The sequence below is a fragment of the Ricinus communis genome, chromosome 10 (assembly GCF_019578655.1).
Source record: "Ricinus communis isolate WT05 ecotype wild-type chromosome 10, ASM1957865v1, whole genome shotgun sequence".
NCBI classification, from domain to species: domain Eukaryota; kingdom Viridiplantae; phylum Streptophyta; class Magnoliopsida; order Malpighiales; family Euphorbiaceae; genus Ricinus; species Ricinus communis.
The window spans coordinates 20,574,545-20,593,912 of record NC_063265.1 but is presented as its reverse complement, the minus strand read 5'-3'; the positions used below and the strand labels follow the sequence as shown (position 1 = coordinate 20,593,912).

The window sequence follows — 19,368 nt, the reverse complement described above, 5'->3', positions numbered from 1 at the left end:
TATTTATGTAAGATTTTATTTTTATATAATTTTTAATTATACAATTTTTACTTTTATTATATATTAAGTCATACTCTTATTTTTTAATGAATGAAAAATTGATATTTTCATATAATAAAAAGAAATAGAACACTTCTTTTTAGAGTTAAAAAAAAACAAAATGTGAAATTCTTCTTTTAAAAAACATTCTTTCAATTGCATTTACTTCAAATTTTATTATCAAAAATATTATATACATATATTTTAAGAAGTTATCAGAAAATTATATATAATCACGATGTGCTTATAAATCTACCGAAGATGATAAATTCCACCAAAAGAAGTAAATTACTAAAAAATATCACAATATAATTTCTCTTTTACAAAAGGAAAAAATAATTAAACAACAAGGGGCCAATTCACCAAACCCTAAATCATTACCACAATCTACCAAACCCTAAATCATTACCACGTGTAGCCCACTCCAATATTTTTATTAAAGGAAATCTGGAATTAGATGTTATAAAATATTGGTGAAGGAAAAAAATTCCTAGAAAATAGAAAATGCAAGTCATGGTTCGTGAAGTAGAGCTGATTATACAGACAATCAGTCACAGCCACAGAAGTAGGAGACAGGTCTGAGAAAGGAACAAAGCAGTAGTGCAACTCTTGTATAGGCCAACTCTCAGCTCAAGCTTCTCAACTGCAAGAAAACTGTGGCTATTTCTCTTATGGCTCTCTCTGTAAGTCTCTTGTCTGTCTCTTTGTACATATGTACATGGACTTGGAAACATAATTTCTTGTTTGGCAAGTGGCTTGCTAGTAGTTTAGTTTTTTCTGCTTACTTTGGTTGCCAAGAAAATATGGGAACAAAAAGAGAGGTAAGTTCCGAACATTGGGTATTTTGTCGTCTGTCAGTTTTGGGTTTTTTGTTTGGTCTGGTAATTGGTATGGAACAAAACAATGACCTTTAATTGGTCTGGTAATTGGTAAGAATTCTCCCTTTCATTGAAACTAGAGAATAGTGGCAACTCAAATTTATTTCTCTGGGGCCTTTCTTTTTAGTAGCAAGAAATGATTTTCTTTCTGCTTGATCTAATATAGTTGGAGTCTGTGATTCTAAGCATTGAGAATGAGAATTCTAATCATCAGTATATGTTTATATTTGTAATGTTTTATTTATTTTAAAACTTTTAGTAGTTAATCTGAGAAAAGAACATTTAGGAACTGGTTGAAATGTATAATGTAATTATGATAGATGAGGAGGATCTTTTCACACATTGCCTTATGAACTTAGCGGGTTCTTTATTTGCTCTTAAGTTAAGGTCTCACTTATTGTGTTGACTTTATCATTGTACTGCCTAGTTATTCCTGTATCTGTATCAGGGTTGATGTTTCCTATGTTCATTTATACAAGCAATTATCTCAAGTGTGGGATAATTAGAGTTTCACACTTCCATAAGAGAGAATATCGTTTTGCTACCAGAGCACCATGGAACTGTTCTTTTCAACCAGCTTGTGTGGACAGAAATAATCTGACTGGGCATAGGAAACACCATTCTCAAGCAACAGGTAAAATCAAATCCACGTGCTTTAATATTCATGATTTACTATTCAAACAATAAATACTATGGAAGGAACTTTCAGATTAAATAAGACACCATGAGGTAGTCTGACTCTTGATGAACGGCATGAGAGGTTGGGTGTGAGTTCTTAAACTTCTTTGTTGGTTTAACATTTTAGGCTTTAAGTATCAAAAGGTGTTATCTCAAGGAATGGAAAAAACAGAAAGCAATCTGGCTGTCAAAGATTCCTATGAAACTGCCATGCAAGCACTTTCCTCTCTAATCACACGTCAGAAACGTGGGAGTCCCTCGTCTATTCCTGGAAAATATGGGAAATTAGACAGAATGCGGATATATCTTAAGGTAACACTTAGCAATCTTCCACCGTAAAGGGAATAGCAATCTTTTTTTATCTATGAGTTATGCTTTTTAACATAATACAACTTCTCACTTGGATCTTATATTTTTGCATCATTATGCTTTATTTCTTTCATTAATAGGCATTGTAAATGGGAAGAAAGTTTGTCATTTATTGTGCATATTTATGATGAACCGATTTCCTCATTTTAGCTGGGGAAGTGCTTTTAAGATTTCTTATTTGTAATACTGAGCAAATTTAGTAAATTATTTACCTTAATCTATTCTTCTACCATCCTAAATGAAACTGATGAAGGTTGAAAGTCATCATGCCTGTTTCTCTTTACAGATACTAGACTTGGAACAACATATACCTGGGCTCAAGATTATCCATGTTGCTGGAACTAAAGGGAAGGTAAAGTCTCGATATAAAATAAGACCTCTAGAGTTGGTCTGCTTATAGACTGCAAATGCACACCTTGTTGGCATGTAAAATAAGATCTTTGTAATGCATACTTCTAAACTTCAGGGCTAAAATAAGACACCCTTATAATGCATACTTCTAAAGTTCAGAGCTAACCTTTTTGTTGTATTTTTGTTCCAAACAACTAAGTTCCTGAAATATAACTTGAATGTCCATATAAGTATTCAAATAGAAAGTGTAGAGTTTGACTTCAATACTTGGATGTTCTACCCAGTACCAGACAAGAAAGAAAAAGGAAAAAACAGAAGAGAGAGTGAATAATAGTTTTTTGCTTCACAGCTTCTACCCATTTTTTATGCTATCAGATTTATTTGAGGACTATGTGGCTATAAGTGTACTGAAACAGGTTCTGATATTTAATTGCACTTGTTTGCTGACTTAAATTGTTCTTCCTTTGGTGCATTTACATTTCAGGGTTCAACATGCACATTTTCTGAAGCTATTTTACGACAATGTGGCTTTCGAACAGGGCTTTTTACTTCCCCCCACTTAATTGATGTCAGAGAAAGATTTCGTATAGATGGGTTAGTGTTTGATTTATCACATTTTATCAACATAGCAAAGTATGCCATCAAAAAATCTTTTTCCCCTCTCTCCGTTGGAGAATTGAAAAGAATAAGAAAAGCTCAAACCTCGTCTTTGCGTTTGAAATGCTAACCATGGTCATGAGCTCTAGAGTGAAAGAAGATAGTTCTATGAGACTATGTCCCCTAGATTATGGAGGTTAGAAGATCGAATGATGTAGAAATTGGTTTGCCGTTATAGAATAAGCTATGCTCGTCAAGATGTTTATTTCTTTCTTTCTTTTCTTTCATTTTCTTCAGAGGCACTAAAAGCCTTTTCCTTGTGGAATTTATCATATTGCACTTGACTTATCTTCCTTCCACTTTTTTGATTCTACTCTTTTTGTTGTTAATGAGAGGGAAAAAGGTTACTTGGAATTCTAGAAACCAATTCTCATATAGGATGGATAGAAGCATCTTCTTTAAATATTTGAAATTGACTAATAAGTTTGATCTTCTAAATCAATTTGTTCAATTATTTTACAATATTTATTTTCACTGTTAGGCAATCCTCCTATGAGCAGGTGCATTGATGGTCCTTTTTATAAAATGGATCGAATTGTCCTCTCTTCTTGAGAAGATCTTTCATTATATAGGCAAGATTGCCATCTATATAAGGAAATTAGAGCTGTACATGTTAATTACATAAAGTGATCCTAGAAAGCTATGTATGGTAAGCTAAATCTTCTCTCCTATTTATAAGAATATGAGTGACCCTAGGAAGCTATGTATGGTAAGCTAATCCTCCCCTATTTATAAAAATATTTATAGCCTAAATTAATGGTTTAATTACATAAGTAATTTAGTTGTTGACCCCATTTATGGCTTTCTATTGACATCCCCCCTCAAATTGATGCGAGTTATCTACAAGCATCAATTTGTTGGCAAGAAAGTTATGTCTATGCTATGTGAGAGCCTTGGTGAAAATATCTGCGACTTGAAGATTGCTCGACACATGGGGCTGAGCCTCAAAGGCCTCACGGATGAAGTGGCAATCAACCTCGATATGTTTAGTGCGCTCATGGAAGATAGGATTGGCAGAATTGTGAATCGCACTAGTATTATCAGCAAGAAGAGAAGTAGGATTGTGTTAAGCAAAATCAAGCTCAGCTAATGGAAAAAAATCGCACTAGTATTATCTGCATGAAGAGAAGTGGGACTGTGTTGAGCAAAACCAAGCTCAGCCAATAGATTGCAAAGCCACTGTATCTCAGCACAAGCTTGGGACATAGCTCTATATTCGGACTCAGTAGAAGACTAAGAACACGATCCTGTTCTTGCTTTTTTAGGAAATAATGGCTGGATCAAGAAACATACACCATCCCGTAGTAGAACGCCTAGTGTCACTACACCCAACATAATCAACATTGCTATAAGCCATAAGATCAAGTGAGGTAGCAGTAGGATAGAAAAGGCCTTGGGAATTTGTGCCATGAACATAGCGAATTATTCTTTGAACTGCAGCCATATGTAGGTGCCTAGGAGATGCCATGAACTAACTAACTTGTTGAACCGCATAAGAGATATCAGGTCTAGTGATGGTAAGATAGACCAGGCTGCCAACTAGAGTACGATAGGATGTAGGGTTTGATAACAAGTCACCCTTGTCTTTGCGCAGCTTGAAATTAACTTCCATAGGAGTAGCAAGAGGAGTAGAGTCTTGAAGACCAGCATCCATCACCAAGTCCTGAGCATACTTATGTTGAGACAAAAAAATACCATGCAAACCAGCAGCATGAAGCAGCAGAAGAAACAGCAGCATGGCATGAGTTGTAGCAGCAGAAGAAACAGCAGCATGAAGCCTTCTTGGAGCGTGGAGGACGAATAAGACACTCTTTAATGATGTGCCCTAATCGCTTGCAGTAGTACAAAACTTGTCAAGATAGTTAGGACCAATATGGCCATATTTTTTACAGCTATAGCATTGGGTGGTACTCATGTCGCGACCCTTTCCCTTACCTTGGGCAGCATAGGAAACTGAGATAGTATTAGAGGCTATACGAGCTTGCTCCATACTATTCTGAGTATTGATATGTTGTTCCTCACGCAAGAATTCTCCAAAACAAATCTCCAAAGATGGAACAGGATCTCTATTCACTAGAGAGGCACGAATAGATTCAAAATCAGGCTGCAACTTTATTAGAAACTGATCTCTTTGATTGGTTTTGTGTACTTGTTGTACTGCCACCAATCCTTCTGCAGGGACTTTGGCTGTAACAGGATCTGAATAATCATTTCACAAAGTCAGAAAACCAGAGCAGTATTCTTGAATTGATAGATCCCCTCGAGAATAGTAAGCAATGGCTAACCCAAGCTGGAAACGTCTAGCATTATTATCTTGGTTGTAGATAATCCCACATGACCTTTGCAGACCTATGCAGACGTAAAGAAAAAATCAAATGTGGCTCCATAGAAACAAGAATCTAGGTCATGATTTGATTATTTTTGGCAGCCTAAGCTGCTTTTTCTGCTACAGTAGATCCTTCTTTGGTGCTGCCATCTATATGGCCCCATAACTCCTTACCTTTGAGAAATGTCTCCAATTGAAACTCCCACGTAGTATAATTTTTCCTTGTGAACTTCACAGAGACATGATCTGATTTCTCCATAATCACTAAGGTTGTGACTGAGAAAGCTAAGATTTCTTAGGTGTAGGCTCTGATACCATAATAAAATGGATCGAATTGTCCTCTCTTCTTGAGAAGATCTTTCAAGACTGCCATCTATACAAGGAAACTAGAGCTGTACATGTTAATTACAAGAGTGATCCTAGGAAGTATGTATGGTAAGCTAAATCTCCTCCCCTATTTATAAGAATATGAGTCATCCTAGGAAGCTATGTATGGTAAGCTAAATCTCCTCCCTTATCTATAAGAATATTTACAGCTTAAATTAATGGCTTAATTATAGAAGTAGTTTAGTTGTTGATCCCATTTATGGCTTTTCATTTACACCTTTGATATATATATATATATGGAATTGTAGCTCATTAATATGAATCAGGTTGAAGCCTAGCTGTTGGGTTCATTGTCTAAAGTAAAAGCTCTTTTTGAAAAAAAGAAAAGAAAACTTGATTTTTCATGGTAGGTATCCGGGAGAGATATGTTAGTAATTGCGGGGCCAATGATTTCTTTTTCAAATTAGATATTGTCATTATGTTTAGTTAAATTGCACATAAGCTGCTGATGGTTCTATAAATTTTTACTTTTAGTTTTAGTCCCTATGTTATAGATAATTTTCATTCTCTCTTTACTTCAGTCTTAAACTTGAAATAAGGTAATTTGAAAAGAAGCAGAAGAAGTAATAATAGTAATAGTTACTAATTTTATTCCTTATTGTTAGGTTGACTGTCACTCGTATCTTTTCTTGCATTTTAACTTCCTCCCAAATAAGTTCAAAGTTCTGGTTTCACCTTGCTAGGTATCTTGTTCCTGTCTAATATAAATTGCTCTAACAGATTGGACATATCTGAAGATAAATTTTTATTGTACTTCTGGGATTGCTGGAATCAGTTGAAGGTACAAATTTTGATAGTTGTTAGATGATTATAAAAGTTATAAATTTCTTTAACTTAAATTTGGAAATTTTGACTTTCAGGGAAAGGTAACCGAGGACCTCCCTATGCCCCCACTATTTCAATTCCTCACAGTCTTGGCATTCAAAATATTTATCTGCGAACAGGTTAGTTGTACTTTAACTCGCAGTTTATTAATGTGTCCTCATCTTTAGTTGAGAGAATCAGGCAGTTGCAGTGATTGGTGCTGTCTCTTAACTCTTTTTCTTCCATGCCTGTAAGCGTGAATAATAGATTAAGACTTCAATATTAACAGAGATTTCTAATATGTGCTTTGGCAAATTCCAAGAACATATTCTGCTTAGTTCAATCTTTTGATAAGGCTAGTAGGATGATTATGATAATGGAGTAGACAAAAAGATTGCTTGATGGCTTCTGATAGACTCTTTTGCTTAACAAACAGTACTAGCTGCCAATTTCTTCTGCAGATCTCACTTTTAGCTACCCTATTTTTTCTCAGAACTTAGGACTTGTAGAGCTGCCAAGAAATCAAATTGTGCTTCCCAGTAGTATTTTCTTTTTCTTCAACATTGGCTTTCCAATTGCCAATTTGGCAATTCTTCTTCCGTGGCACCCTCATATCCTGACATTTTCTCATTGTCTTTCATTATGTCTCCTTTTCGGTTTCTCTCATGTTTGCTCTTGTGTGCATATGTATATGCATTTGTTATGATTGCCATCTCCTGATGCAAAATCATATCAAATATGGATGTCTCTTTTGTGATCTCTATTTGTTTGCTGCTGAGGTTGAAATGTCTTAAGATTGAGGACAAGTCATTGCCATAACCATTTTACTTATACAATAAAAGAAAACCAGAAAAGAAAGGGACCCTCCTTTGATTTATTAATAAAATGCTCTTTTTTGACTCCAAAAGTTTTCTGTTAACCTTTAGTGGGTTGCGGTCATACATTTTGTAATTACAAGTATGGTTGCTGATAAGCTGTGTTTCATGTTATTCCATGTTGTAATAATTCTTGCTGCTGGAAATATTACTCATTGTCTTCAATTTTCAAATATGTGTATTTACTACCTTTTTATTGCTGAATCATATGCAACGATTTTTCAGTCCTGAATCAATGTTATACTTGTGTATTCTCTTCCAAACAGTTTGTGGCCCTTCCTTCTGAGTCATTGATCCTACATTCCTTTTTTTTTTGCTGTTCATTTCTTTATATAGGTAGATGTTGCAGTAATTGAAGTTGGTCTTGGAGGAACTGATGATTCAACAAATGTGGTATGCTCTCTTCCTGGAACCAAATTTATTTGTGATGGTGGAGTTTCTACCAATTTTATGGCTTATGTTCTAGCAGAGATAGTTCTTATTTTATTTAGCTTTCCTTAGGATGACGTAAAACGAAATATAGAATGGGTGAACGGTAATGAAATTTAGTTAATGTAATTTTATCAACAAATTGTTGCAGATTAAAGAGCCTGTTGTCTGTGGCATTACATCTTTGGGGATGGATCACACAGAGTCGTTGGGTGCGCAGTTTTCTCATATCTTATATTTCTCATTAAGTTTTCCAGCTTTTATTTGTAATTGCAGATTTATATTAGCTGGCTTTTGGTTTTATTAGCTGGAATGGCGTTTGACTCCAATTACAAACACTGGCAGATTGTTATTTAGTTTTTCATACAACAATGCATCATATATTGAATACTGAGTACTGAAAGAGGTGAATGATTTCTTAAAACAAAATATTTTACTGTTATCCAGGTAATACACTTGGAAAAATTGCATCACACAAGGCTGGAATCTTCAAGGTATAGAACTCATATGTAAGAAGCTAAAACTAGCAAGAATGCGGGTTTCATTGATAAAGGTTATTTATAGCGATATTTCTGTTTTGATTACTCTAGTTCGCAGTATTCATTTTCAAGTATTTTCTGAATTGGGTTGATCATTGATGTCTTCCCTGCTCCTGAAGCCTCAAATTCCTGCATTCACCGTACCTCAACTATCCGAAGCAATGGATGTTCTTCAGGGGAAGGCCCATGAACTAATGGTAATCACTTATGTCATCTAGTTATCATTTTCTGATCTTCCATTGTTGTGGTTATAACTGTACAGTGCTTTTGCCTTTTGGTTCTGTCGACATAATCTAATGTTCACTATTATATGGTGAGGTTATGTCCTTCAAAAATAATCCCATCACAATAAGAACCGATTATTTGCTCTAATACATCCATGCCAATCTAGTTTCGGTCCATTGCAGGTCAAAATAAGATGAGTAGCAAATTATTTTTCTTTGAATATGAAAATGATCTTATCTATCTATATTATTAAGATTTATCTTTGAGGTTCATTCTTCAACAACAGTGCCTTCTGAATTAGCTAATGAAATTTCAAAAGCTGGCCTGCTTGCTTGATCACATATCCACAAAGTGACCCGTGAATTTCCAGGGCATTTTTAATTGGTCTATTCTTGCTTGTTTCAGGTACCCCTGCAAGTAGTGACACCTCTTGATTACAAAAAGTGGGAGGGGTTAAAGCTTAGCTTATCCGGTGATCATCAATTCACTAATGCTGGTCTTGCTGTTTCCCTATGTAAATGCTGGCTTCAGAGGACAGGAAACTGGGAGAAAATCTTCCAAAATGTCAGTTTTACTCTGAGATCTATCATTCTTCAAATGAAATTTTATCTGAATATATTATCAGGCTTCTTCATTTATGTGTGAATCTATATGTTTGTTCCATTGAGTGAACAATGTATTGTCCCAATACATTATAAGAATGCATGGGTACTTATGAGTCAGTAGACGTTTAAATGCATGTACATCAATTTATATGTTTGCACAATCTTATATTTTTTAGCAGCTCTGTGTATGTGAGCATGTGATCTTATTATCTCGTGCCATGTGCTTGGCATCTTATTTTCCCCAACTCCACCTAATAGATCCCAATGGTGGCTATTTCCATTTACTCTTATTTGTGGAAGTCAATAATAGGGTGGTCTTGCTCTTGCTCCTTTTCATTTTCTAAACTCTTATGGTTATTGGCTTCTGATTGTTGTCCTTCTTCTTTCCATCTGCATTTACTGGTTAATATAGTCACCAGTCAACTTTTGGAATGTGCAACAGAATAACCAGAAAGCTGATTTGCCAGAGGCATTTCGCAGAGGTCTTGCAACAGCTCATCTCTCCGGGAGGGCTCAAATTGTCTACGATTCGTCTTCAAGGTTTCACAGTTCATTAGAAGTAGCTGAAAGTTCTTCTGGAGAACTAATATTCTACTTGGATGGAGCTCACAGTCCAGAAAGCATGGAGGCTTGTGCCAAGTGGTTCTCCAGTGCTGTTCAAGAAAACAAGACATTACCAGAGTTATCATCTCCTAATGGTGCTCAAGTAATGAAAGAAGTCTTGGGAAATGGTTACATCCAATGTGAAAGGAGCAGTGCTGAAGAGTCTAAGAAAACATCAAAGAAGGTAAAATTCATAGTAGTCAGCGAGATTTAGTTTTCAGGCTAAAGTTCTTAACTCTATTTTTGGTCAATTGGATTGGTCACGTCATTGTGGCTGTTCTGCATAGTGTTTAAAATGCTCATTCTATTTTCATTATTAGCTTCTCATGTATCAGCTTTTACCCTTATTGCAGATTCTTTTATTCAATTGCATGGATGTAAGAGATCCTAAAATTTTGCTTCCACAGCTTGTCAGTACATGTGCTTCCTCAGGTATTTTCTGTTTTAAGGATATGTTTTGTTCAGGAGCTAGTTATATTATTTTACTTCTCTTCAAGAGATCATCCATATCTCTTTATATAATGCCTCTAATCCTCATTAGAGAATAAGTACCTCTAATGCTCTATTATCACATATATTGCCACTTTTAGCCTTTTAGGAGGGACGCGATTTTAGTTTAGGTTGATCTACTGCTTAGATCTTTGCTCTAAGTTTCGTTTGTGATTATTTTTTTCGTAATGATGTGCAGATGGTTAAAATAACTGTTATTGCTAGCCTATGTGGGGTGTGCCAAACATCCTAGGCAACGCATGAACTATATTTCATGATGAAATATGAAAAGGGTAGCCATGACTAACACAGAGGAGAGAGAGGTTGGAAATAAATTCTAAAAATAAGATTTTCCTATCATCTTCTTTTTGGGAAATTTGAAGTATTCTTTAGAACTTTTAGAGTAAATACCATATTAGTTTAAAGGGTGGTGCTATACAACAAGAACAAATCTACACAAGTTTTTGCAGGAAGTAGTTGGATGAGAGAAGTGGCATTTGACCTACATAGAAATCCTGTTGTTTTTTGCACACTTTAAAAAAAAAAAAAGAAAGAGTTCTCCTAGTTTAAAATGTCACATTAGCAACCATTTTTCATATCACATGCATGAGATGTAGTCCAGGTCAGCACATGGGGTGCTTGGCATAATTAACACCAATTTTGAATTAGGTTATTAATGCAGTTGATATGAAAATAAGAATTGGCCCATAATTTATACTTCAAATTTAACCAAAGTTTGGGAGAAATGATGGATTTTGCTGGAAATAATGGAACTCTGGTAATAATTATGATTAAAAGTGGACAACCTTTCTAAAACAATTCAGCTGATCCTACGAGCGGACTTCTGATATTTGAATGATAAAAATGCTTCATAGTGGATGCCAACATTTAAACAATTGTCAGCTGATGTATGAATGGAACTTATATTAATTCTCATGGATGTGATTTCAATATGGAATGAGGTCTGAGGCTGAGCTTATTTGTTGAGGTTTCCATGGAAGAAGTTTTGTTCCAAATGAAATCCTCCAGCATGCATCTTTTCCATTTAGTTTCTGCTTATGATTTGAAAAGAAGTATTGCGTGGCTGTGAGACTTGAAATGATCATTTCAGGTACCTACTTCTCAAAGGCCATTTTTGTCCCAAGCATGTCAACATACAACAAGGTTACTTCTGGTGCCTCGGCCATTCCTTCAGATACCTCCCCTACCCGGGATTTGTCATGGCAATTCAGCCTGCAGAAGCTCTGGCAGAAGATTATCCATGGCATAGGTACTCCTTTTTTTAGCTTCCTGTAAAGATTGCATATTTTATTAGTTTTTTGTGCTAGTATCCCTTCCAGCCTTTTTAAGGTCTGTAACATCAATCGTGAATAGTTAAAACTAATTTCTACTATCAAATAATAGACAAACTATGTGAGACATGAAATAAAATAAGTACATAATAGAAAATAAGATTATGTTAAGGTTGAGAGTCTATTTGTGGCAACATTTTAGCCATTACAATGTAATTGCTCAGGCTTAAGGTGTAGTATAATACCCTTTTTACTTTTCTTTTTCTCCAATCATAGTGCTAGTGCTAATGAACCTCTGCCATCACTGACGTCCAAAAAAGTGCTCATTCATTCTTGGGCTGGAGGTGAACCTAAAAATTCTGAATCTCAATTTGAATTACATAATGATGAAATGTTGTTACAGATAGTCATTCTTTTGGGTAAGATGCTGAGTAACAAACAAGACTGAAAATTGTTAATTGCATGCAGAAGCAGATGTTGTACTTGACAAGTTCGATAGTGCAGAGAATTTACCACCACGAGAGTTCCTTTATGAGGATGCTTCTCATTGCAGTCCTACAACAGGAAATTTGGCCTGCAGTGCCGTCATTTCTTCCTTGCCGTTGGCAATAAGTTGGTTGAGGGATTGTGTTAGAGAAAATCCTACTCTAAGAGTTCAGGTAAGAACGGGCTCTTACATAATTACTTGTTTACATAATATGCATTGAGGAAATAATTTCCCTCTTGTAATTGAATTATAATTCTTTTTCTTTATATTTGGGCCTGGAGGAAAAGCTAGATGCAAGATCTTTTCATGTTTTGTTAAACAGCAGGTCGAATTTTCTGTTTTAAACTTTATCCTGTTTACTAATTATGTAGTTTGCATATGGGAGTTCAGAGACTTGAACTAGAGAATAGGTTTCATCACTCTCTTGTTTGGAGCACCATACTTTGTTAAGAATACTCTTAGAACATAACATATTTCTTTTAACTCGTTCTTTTGGTAGGATTTCGAAAAAGTAAATGGATTTGGATAGTCATGTAAAGTCTGCATATTTAGCTCTTAAGTTATAAAATAGAATCTTTGAAAGAGGACAATTTTTTTTGATTTTTTCTTGCTGAATATTGTCTTTATCCCCAAAGAGGGGAAAAAAGTTCTTTTATTGCTGATTTTTGCTTTTCTTTATTGTTCTTTTCCTCTGATGTGTATATGAAAAAGAAAAAGGTAGTTTAATTGAAGATATTTGTTCTGTTGTTCTGATCAGGCTTCTTGTGTGGAATTACAGGTTCTTGTCACTGGATCATTGCATCTAGTTGGAGATGTACTAAAGCTGTTAAAGAGATGATACACAGATGACATAAATTAGAAGGATCTCAACCTTGAGATTGTCCTTAACATTCTTTTACACATTGATTTTACCACCCATTTTTGAAGCAGCCAAGGTATATCGCACAACTCAAAGCCTGGCTAACCAAATAATGTTGTCTTTCGAGTGCCGGTCAATTTTCTTGAACAATCTACATGCTGTTGTATTATGATAACTTAAAAGAACACCATTGCTTTTGGAATATTCGTATTCTTGGAATGTCTCATTTGTTTCAGAATAATGACATTGATTTGGAGAACGCTTGCTCATTTGATTTTGTGGAGGCATTCCTTAATTTTATTCATTGGAAACTTCTGGTTATATGTGCAGTTGATGATTCTTGGGGGGTCGTTCTGTTAATACTGAGAAATTAGTTACACAATGTGATAGCTTTATGCCTTCTCTTCCTGGCAAGCTGTCTCCTCAAGTTCCATTTTGGCTTTGTTCTGATACTGAATTAGATGTGCCAAAATGACACAAAGTTTAGGAGCATGTTAAAAAATTTTGGACTGCTTAATTATATGGTTATGATTTTGCTATGCATTGGTCTTGCATGTCCTGCAAAAAGCTCCTATCCAAACTCCATTTTTTACATCATGGCACTTGGCAAATCAATATGCAGGGAGGTAAAATTATAGTGGGTTCAGACTGTTGTTTTTGTTTTTCTTTTTGTAGTTTGGTGAGGTTTGAATTCTGACCCTTCTCTTTTAAGTAGCCTGACCTTATTATTAGATTAAGACGTCAGAAAGGAAGGATGATGATGAATATAAGGAGATTTGAATATGGTCACCAAAATTAGAAAGAAGATGAATTGGAATTGCATCCACTTATCCACTTCTTAAACTTTCCTTTAAATGCACATTATGTGGTTGCTTTTTCTTTTAGCTGGCAAAAAAAACAAAAAAAAATTGGTCTATTGGCTCAATGATTCAAAGACAGACTTGGAGAACATTGAAAGGATAAGTAAATTAGAGGAGTCTAATGATATTGGACAAATCACATTGTCTAAACATGCGGGAACCCTTTCTTTCTTTTATGGGAGTGAGTGGATAATAATAATAATAATAATAATAACAAAGAAGTTCACTGATTCAAGTGGGTAGTGATAATCTAAAAATATAATGTGGGTTTTTTCTGGTCAGGATCAAAATGAAGAAGATGATAAAATGCATATGTCATACCTCTCCTTATAAGGATCCCCTTTCTCTTTGTTGATCCACTTTTTTTAAATACTGTGTTGCACTATGTTCTTTACCACTTCCCATCCATGGAATGTAAGCTGTCCCACTTTTACTACTTCCTATCCTAAATTGTTTAATTTTATTTAAAGAAAAGTATCAGATTAGGTTAGTACTATTCTTTCTTTTTTTGTATGTCACAAATTTTTAAAGAGGTGGGTCAATGAATTTTTTTATATATTAATTTTTTATGAATGCTATATATATTTATATATTAATATATATATATATATATTATTTGTTGGTCCTTCCATTTTATATATGTTATAATATGATACATGTAAATATATTTTTTACATTATTGTCCCTTCATAATTGATGCTATTGCCCTCTCAAAATGTAGTATTGCCCCCACTCCTTTATTGATCGACCCCTTTATATTTTGCCCCTCAAATTTAAATTCCTTGGTCCCCTCTAGATTTGATTTGGGAACTAGATTTTGTAATGCATAATCTATCGGATTATTAATGTCATAAGCCAGAAACTACAGAAGTTATTCAGACATGCAATAAATCTATTGCAAGTTCCTTTCAGAAAAAAAAAATAATAATCTCTTGCAAGTTATATTAGTTAGTGCTTAATTGCTATTAAATAATGGAATTTTGTGGTTACTTCTTACTAATTTTTCTTTGCCAAAATTCTATGTCAGCATATATATATAATATAACAACTTAATTTATAGAGCATTAAAAAATATAATTCGATACATCTCGAGATATAAAATGCAATTAATCAATATTTTTTTAGGCAAACACTTGACATATAGATTTCTATTGAAATTATATATCTTATCTTTAATAAATTATATAAAATTAAAATTAAATCATGGAAAAAATTATTAAACTAATAAAAAATATTTAAAATAACTTTAGTAGATAATTTGAAAATATAGCAAAGTATTATTTCGATCTATTTAGATGAGAAAAATATATCGTGAAGAAAAATATTGTTTGTCCTTGTGTTATTATCATAAATTTTATTTTATTTTTAGAGTTACTAATCCGATTATTAATATAGCAACACTTTAAGTCTTTATTACTTATTTAAAATTCATTTTAATTTGAAATTATTTTAAAATATTTCATGAGCAATCCAATTATTGTTTCTCCTTAGGAGTCGAAAGGAGATATCTGGATAAATCCTTAACATCTTCAATCACCATGCTTGCTTTCGCTTGGAGGACATGATATCCATTGATGGCCTCTTTAGCGTCACTTTCCAACTAAATTTTTCCCTAACATTTATCACTCAATTGGCAATTGATTCGGTGTGAAATGATAACGATATCGTATATATTATAAGCCATTAAATTTGTTAGATTCAATTACAAAAATTAGATGATAATAAATTTTTTCTTTTAACAAAAAATTCAGTAATATTTATATTTTATTCTATGGATTATATAAGTTTTTAGAAAAGAAATTAATAATTTTATTTTTGTTTAAGACAAAAAATTTATAATACCAGTATTATGTAACACCAGATAGTGACCCCTCTATATCATGATAAAGCTTCTTTTATTGTCATACTTTCTAAGATGTAAGGATCTATTACGAATTGACTAAATGCATTTTTGGACATTTGAACTTTTATGATTTGGTCACTTTAGCATTTTAACTTTTAATTAAATATGATAGACACCTCAATTTGTATTATTTGTGATATCTAAACATCTTTTGACAAATAGCTCCATCTGATACTTTTACGTATATTTGGTACAAGTATTTTAATATTATTATTATAAACTAAAAAAATCTAGGCGTCTGTTAAATTAAATTAAAAACTCAAGATTTTTAACTCGAGAGATCATAAAAATAGAATTTAAGTGTTAGTTAGATTAAATTAAAAATTAAAATATTAAAGTGACTAAATGATAAAAATTGAAGTATTTAAGTAGATATGCTGTTACAAATTGGATATTTATAGCTTTAATATCTACTATCTTGCGAGTCGAGTCATGCACCATCATGGCCAGACTACCCTTAAAAAGTTGCTTATTAATCCATCTTTCCGGAGGAGCTAACTAGTCGATTGATTCCTAGAGTTCAGAGGAACTTAAACCTCTTCATAGGCATCATTGAGGATCTGTAGAGGGGACTTTGCTTATCTGCTCGAAAAGTAAACAGTTTCTTGCTTTTCCAAATTTTTGCTAAAGAATACTACAAAATCACAGATCCCATGAAGTTTGGATTTGAAATTATGATTGCTTAGCATCTCTGCTAGCTCGGGCCAAATATCCCAAAAGGACGAACCATACATGTCTGGAGTCCAAGTTGAGGATTCCACCACACTGCATTGCATCTGGGGCAAAGAGGATTTTTATCGAGTTTGAAAAGGAACACTTCTCCTGTAGGGAGAGGTTTTGAAGAGCTATTCAAAGGAGAATTTTTAATTTACCCGGACAGTTAATGCTCCAACCCCTTCATTATCCTTTTGAATCTGCAAATAGTTACTTGAGCCTAGAGACATGACAAAGTGATAGACCGATTTTAATAGGAGAGTGTCGGTTCATATGTTTGATAGAGTTGATAAATATTTCTCACTAAACAACTGTATTAAAATGTTTGGTAACGATTTAAAAAACAACAGCTGATAACTGATTTAATCACAATCAGCTGATGATTATATCAGCTCTATTTTAGAGTTTTTTCTTATCAGTTGATAGTTGATAGCTGATTTGGTTTCTTTATTTATTTGAACATTATTATTCTTATTAAAAATTATTAATAAAAATTTATTTTAAATTGATTTCATATAATTGAAATTTTATATTTTATAATAAATATTATTATTTTAAAATTATTTTTAATAGTTAAATAATTATAACATTTATAATTATGGTACTTGAAATTATAAGTTTTATTACTAGAATTTAAATTTTTATTTTAAAAATAATTTTTAAAAATATCTTTAATAATAAATATAATTGAGTTAAAGAAAATTAACTATAATATTCTTAACTATTATAAATTATTTTTATTAATTTGCATTATTGAATATAATATAATAAAATAAAATATATTTAACAATAAATTATACCGTTAACGGTCATATAACATATGAATAGTAACTGCTACTAAATTTTTTATAAATGGTTTAATTTATCAGTCATCGACTACCAGCTATCAGCCACCAATTATCAGTTGTATTAATTAGCCAAACCAAATAGGCCTTGAGAGGGTGTTTGATTCAGAGGTTTGATGCAACTGATAGCTGTTTCTCACCGAATAATTATATTAAAGTGTTTAGCAAAAACTTAAGAAACAACAATTAATAGTTGATTTAGTCTCAATCAGCTCTATTTTAGAGCTTTTTTTTTATCAGCTGATAGCTGATTTGATTTTTGTATTTATTTTGATACTATTATTCTTATTAAAACTTATTAATGATAATTTAATTTAAGTGGATCTCATAAAATTAAATTTTTATATTTTATAATAAATAATTATTATTTTAAAATTATTCTTAGTAACTAAATAATTATAATATTTATAATTAAAAATTAGAAATTTTTGTTAGTTGAATTTGAATTTTTACTTTTAAAATAATTTTTATAAATATTTTTAATAATAAATTTAATTGAGCAAATAAAATTTATTATAATATTTTTAGTTATTATAAGTTATTTTTATTAATTTATATTATAAAATATAATATAATAAAATAAAACATATTTAATAATATATTATAATTTGAATGGTTATTTAACATACTAAAAACAATTGATAATAAAATTTTACCAAACGGTTTAATTTATCAACCATCGGCTATAAATTATCAGTCATCGGCTATCAACTACATTGATCGGATGAACCAAACAGATTTTGATCGGATGAACCATACAGATTTTAAATAAATATCAAACCTGGTACAATTCCATATAATACTTTTAGATATTTGAATTTTACATATAAAAATTACATGTGAAAGAATAGATATAATAAATTAATAATAATAAATTTAATTATTAATATTTATATATAATGTCTGTGAAAAAAACTAATATATATATATATATATATATATAATTAATAGTTTAAATCAAGTGATAAATATTGATTTGGTGACTAATCATATGTAAATATATGAAAGTATGCAGGCGAATCATTATTTTCAGTGACAAATCATAGTCACGATGGGACATCCACAAATGTCACTTGGGAAGAAACCTAATAAAATTAGTGAATTACCAAATGCCCATTATCAATCACAATACAATATTATAAAAGAATTACAAAAATTAATACATTCGCACATTTATCATATTGTATTCTTTACTAAATCAGAAGTTTATGATATGTTAAAAACAACAAAATTCACTAATATGGTTATTTTTCTCTAAGGGCACAAAAATATTTAGTAGTAAAACATCAATTGAGAATATTAGTTTTATACATATTATAAATTGATTCTTTTTTTTTTCTTTTTCTATATTAGAAGTATACAATATGATAAATGTAATTATTTTTCTTCAAAACAAATAAAAAATTGGCATATTAATCGAGAATAGTAACTTTTTATATATTATCATGAATAATATGTAGATATAATTTTAGTGATAGATATTAAAACGATAAATCATAGATACTTCTTATTTATAGGTGAAAAGAAAAATAAATTTAAGATTATCGGACTAAATATGTAGATGCAATAAGAAAATCAATTTTTGAAATTGAAAAAATAAGTGGTAATTAATCATATGATATACTTTTCTCAATTCTACCATAAATTGAATAAAGTGTTGTCTAACTCTTATTAATCGTATTCTCAAAACTAACTAGTTTTTCATGGAGGGGGGTGGTTTCTTTTAGCTCAATTGGGTAGTAACCCGACCTCAGCTTGGCATAGTATATGGTATTATTTTTTTATATAAATGATAAATATAAAATAATTTTTTATAGAGTATATGTATTATTTTTTTAATATATGTATTATTTATATAATATAAATAATTATTTATAAATATATATAAAAAATTCGGTTCTACGGTTTGGTCTGGCGGATCGGTTACGTCTGATTCTGATGCAGTTTTACTAAAAACCAGTACCATACAGTAATAGTAAAAAAATTCGGATCGGTTCAATTCGGTTATAAAAATTTTCAGTTTTTTTCGGTTCTGGTACTTTTCGGTACGGTTATTCGGTTCAGGCGGGAATCACTGAGATCCATGCTCAGCCGTACATGTGCCTAATGTGTGTGTATTCTGTGATGATGTTGGTGAGCATGCCCCTCACGTTT

At 32.2% G+C, this 19,368-nt stretch overlaps 1 protein-coding gene across 5 annotated transcripts; it reads left to right on the top strand.

Annotated features, from left to right (window-relative positions):
- The first annotated feature begins 339 nt into the window (after positions 1 to 339).
- Positions 340 to 13,213, top strand: LOC8268017 (folylpolyglutamate synthase). Of its 5 annotated transcripts, none has more exons than XM_048380308.1 (17): positions 361 to 722; positions 1,366 to 1,551; positions 1,723 to 1,907; positions 2,251 to 2,316; positions 2,800 to 2,909; positions 6,406 to 6,466; positions 6,546 to 6,629; positions 7,701 to 7,757; positions 7,945 to 8,005; positions 8,241 to 8,287; positions 8,452 to 8,529; positions 8,963 to 9,121; positions 9,575 to 9,949; positions 10,119 to 10,197; positions 11,366 to 11,524; positions 12,015 to 12,205; positions 12,812 to 13,213. In XM_048380308.1, exons 2-17 carry the CDS (start codon positions 1,371 to 1,373, stop codon positions 12,869 to 12,871), a joined length of 1,953 nt encoding a protein of 650 aa, XP_048236265.1. In that variant the 5' UTR covers positions 361 to 722; positions 1,366 to 1,370; the 3' UTR covers positions 12,872 to 13,213. The 5 variants fall into 5 exon arrangements, with proteins under 5 accessions (XP_048236269.1, XP_048236265.1, XP_048236268.1 ...); XM_048380311.1 differs by having other exon boundaries at positions 363 to 722; positions 1,466 to 1,551; XM_048380310.1 differs by having other exon boundaries at positions 363 to 722; positions 1,397 to 1,551.
- Positions 13,214 to 19,368: the final 6,155 nt, after the last annotated feature.

Excerpts from the sequence above, each read along its gene's own strand:
- LOC8268017 (XM_048380308.1), top strand. The coding sequence starts at position 1,371 with ATGTTTCCTATGTTCATTTATACAAGCAATTATCTCAAGTGTGGGATA. Across the intron at positions 9,950-10,118 it reads CTAAGAAAACATCAAAGAAG|ATTCTTTTATTCAATTGCAT; the intron begins GTAAAATTCATA and ends CCCTTATTGCAG. Across the intron at positions 10,198-11,365 it reads CAGTACATGTGCTTCCTCAG|GTACCTACTTCTCAAAGGCC; the intron begins GTATTTTCTGTT and ends TGATCATTTCAG.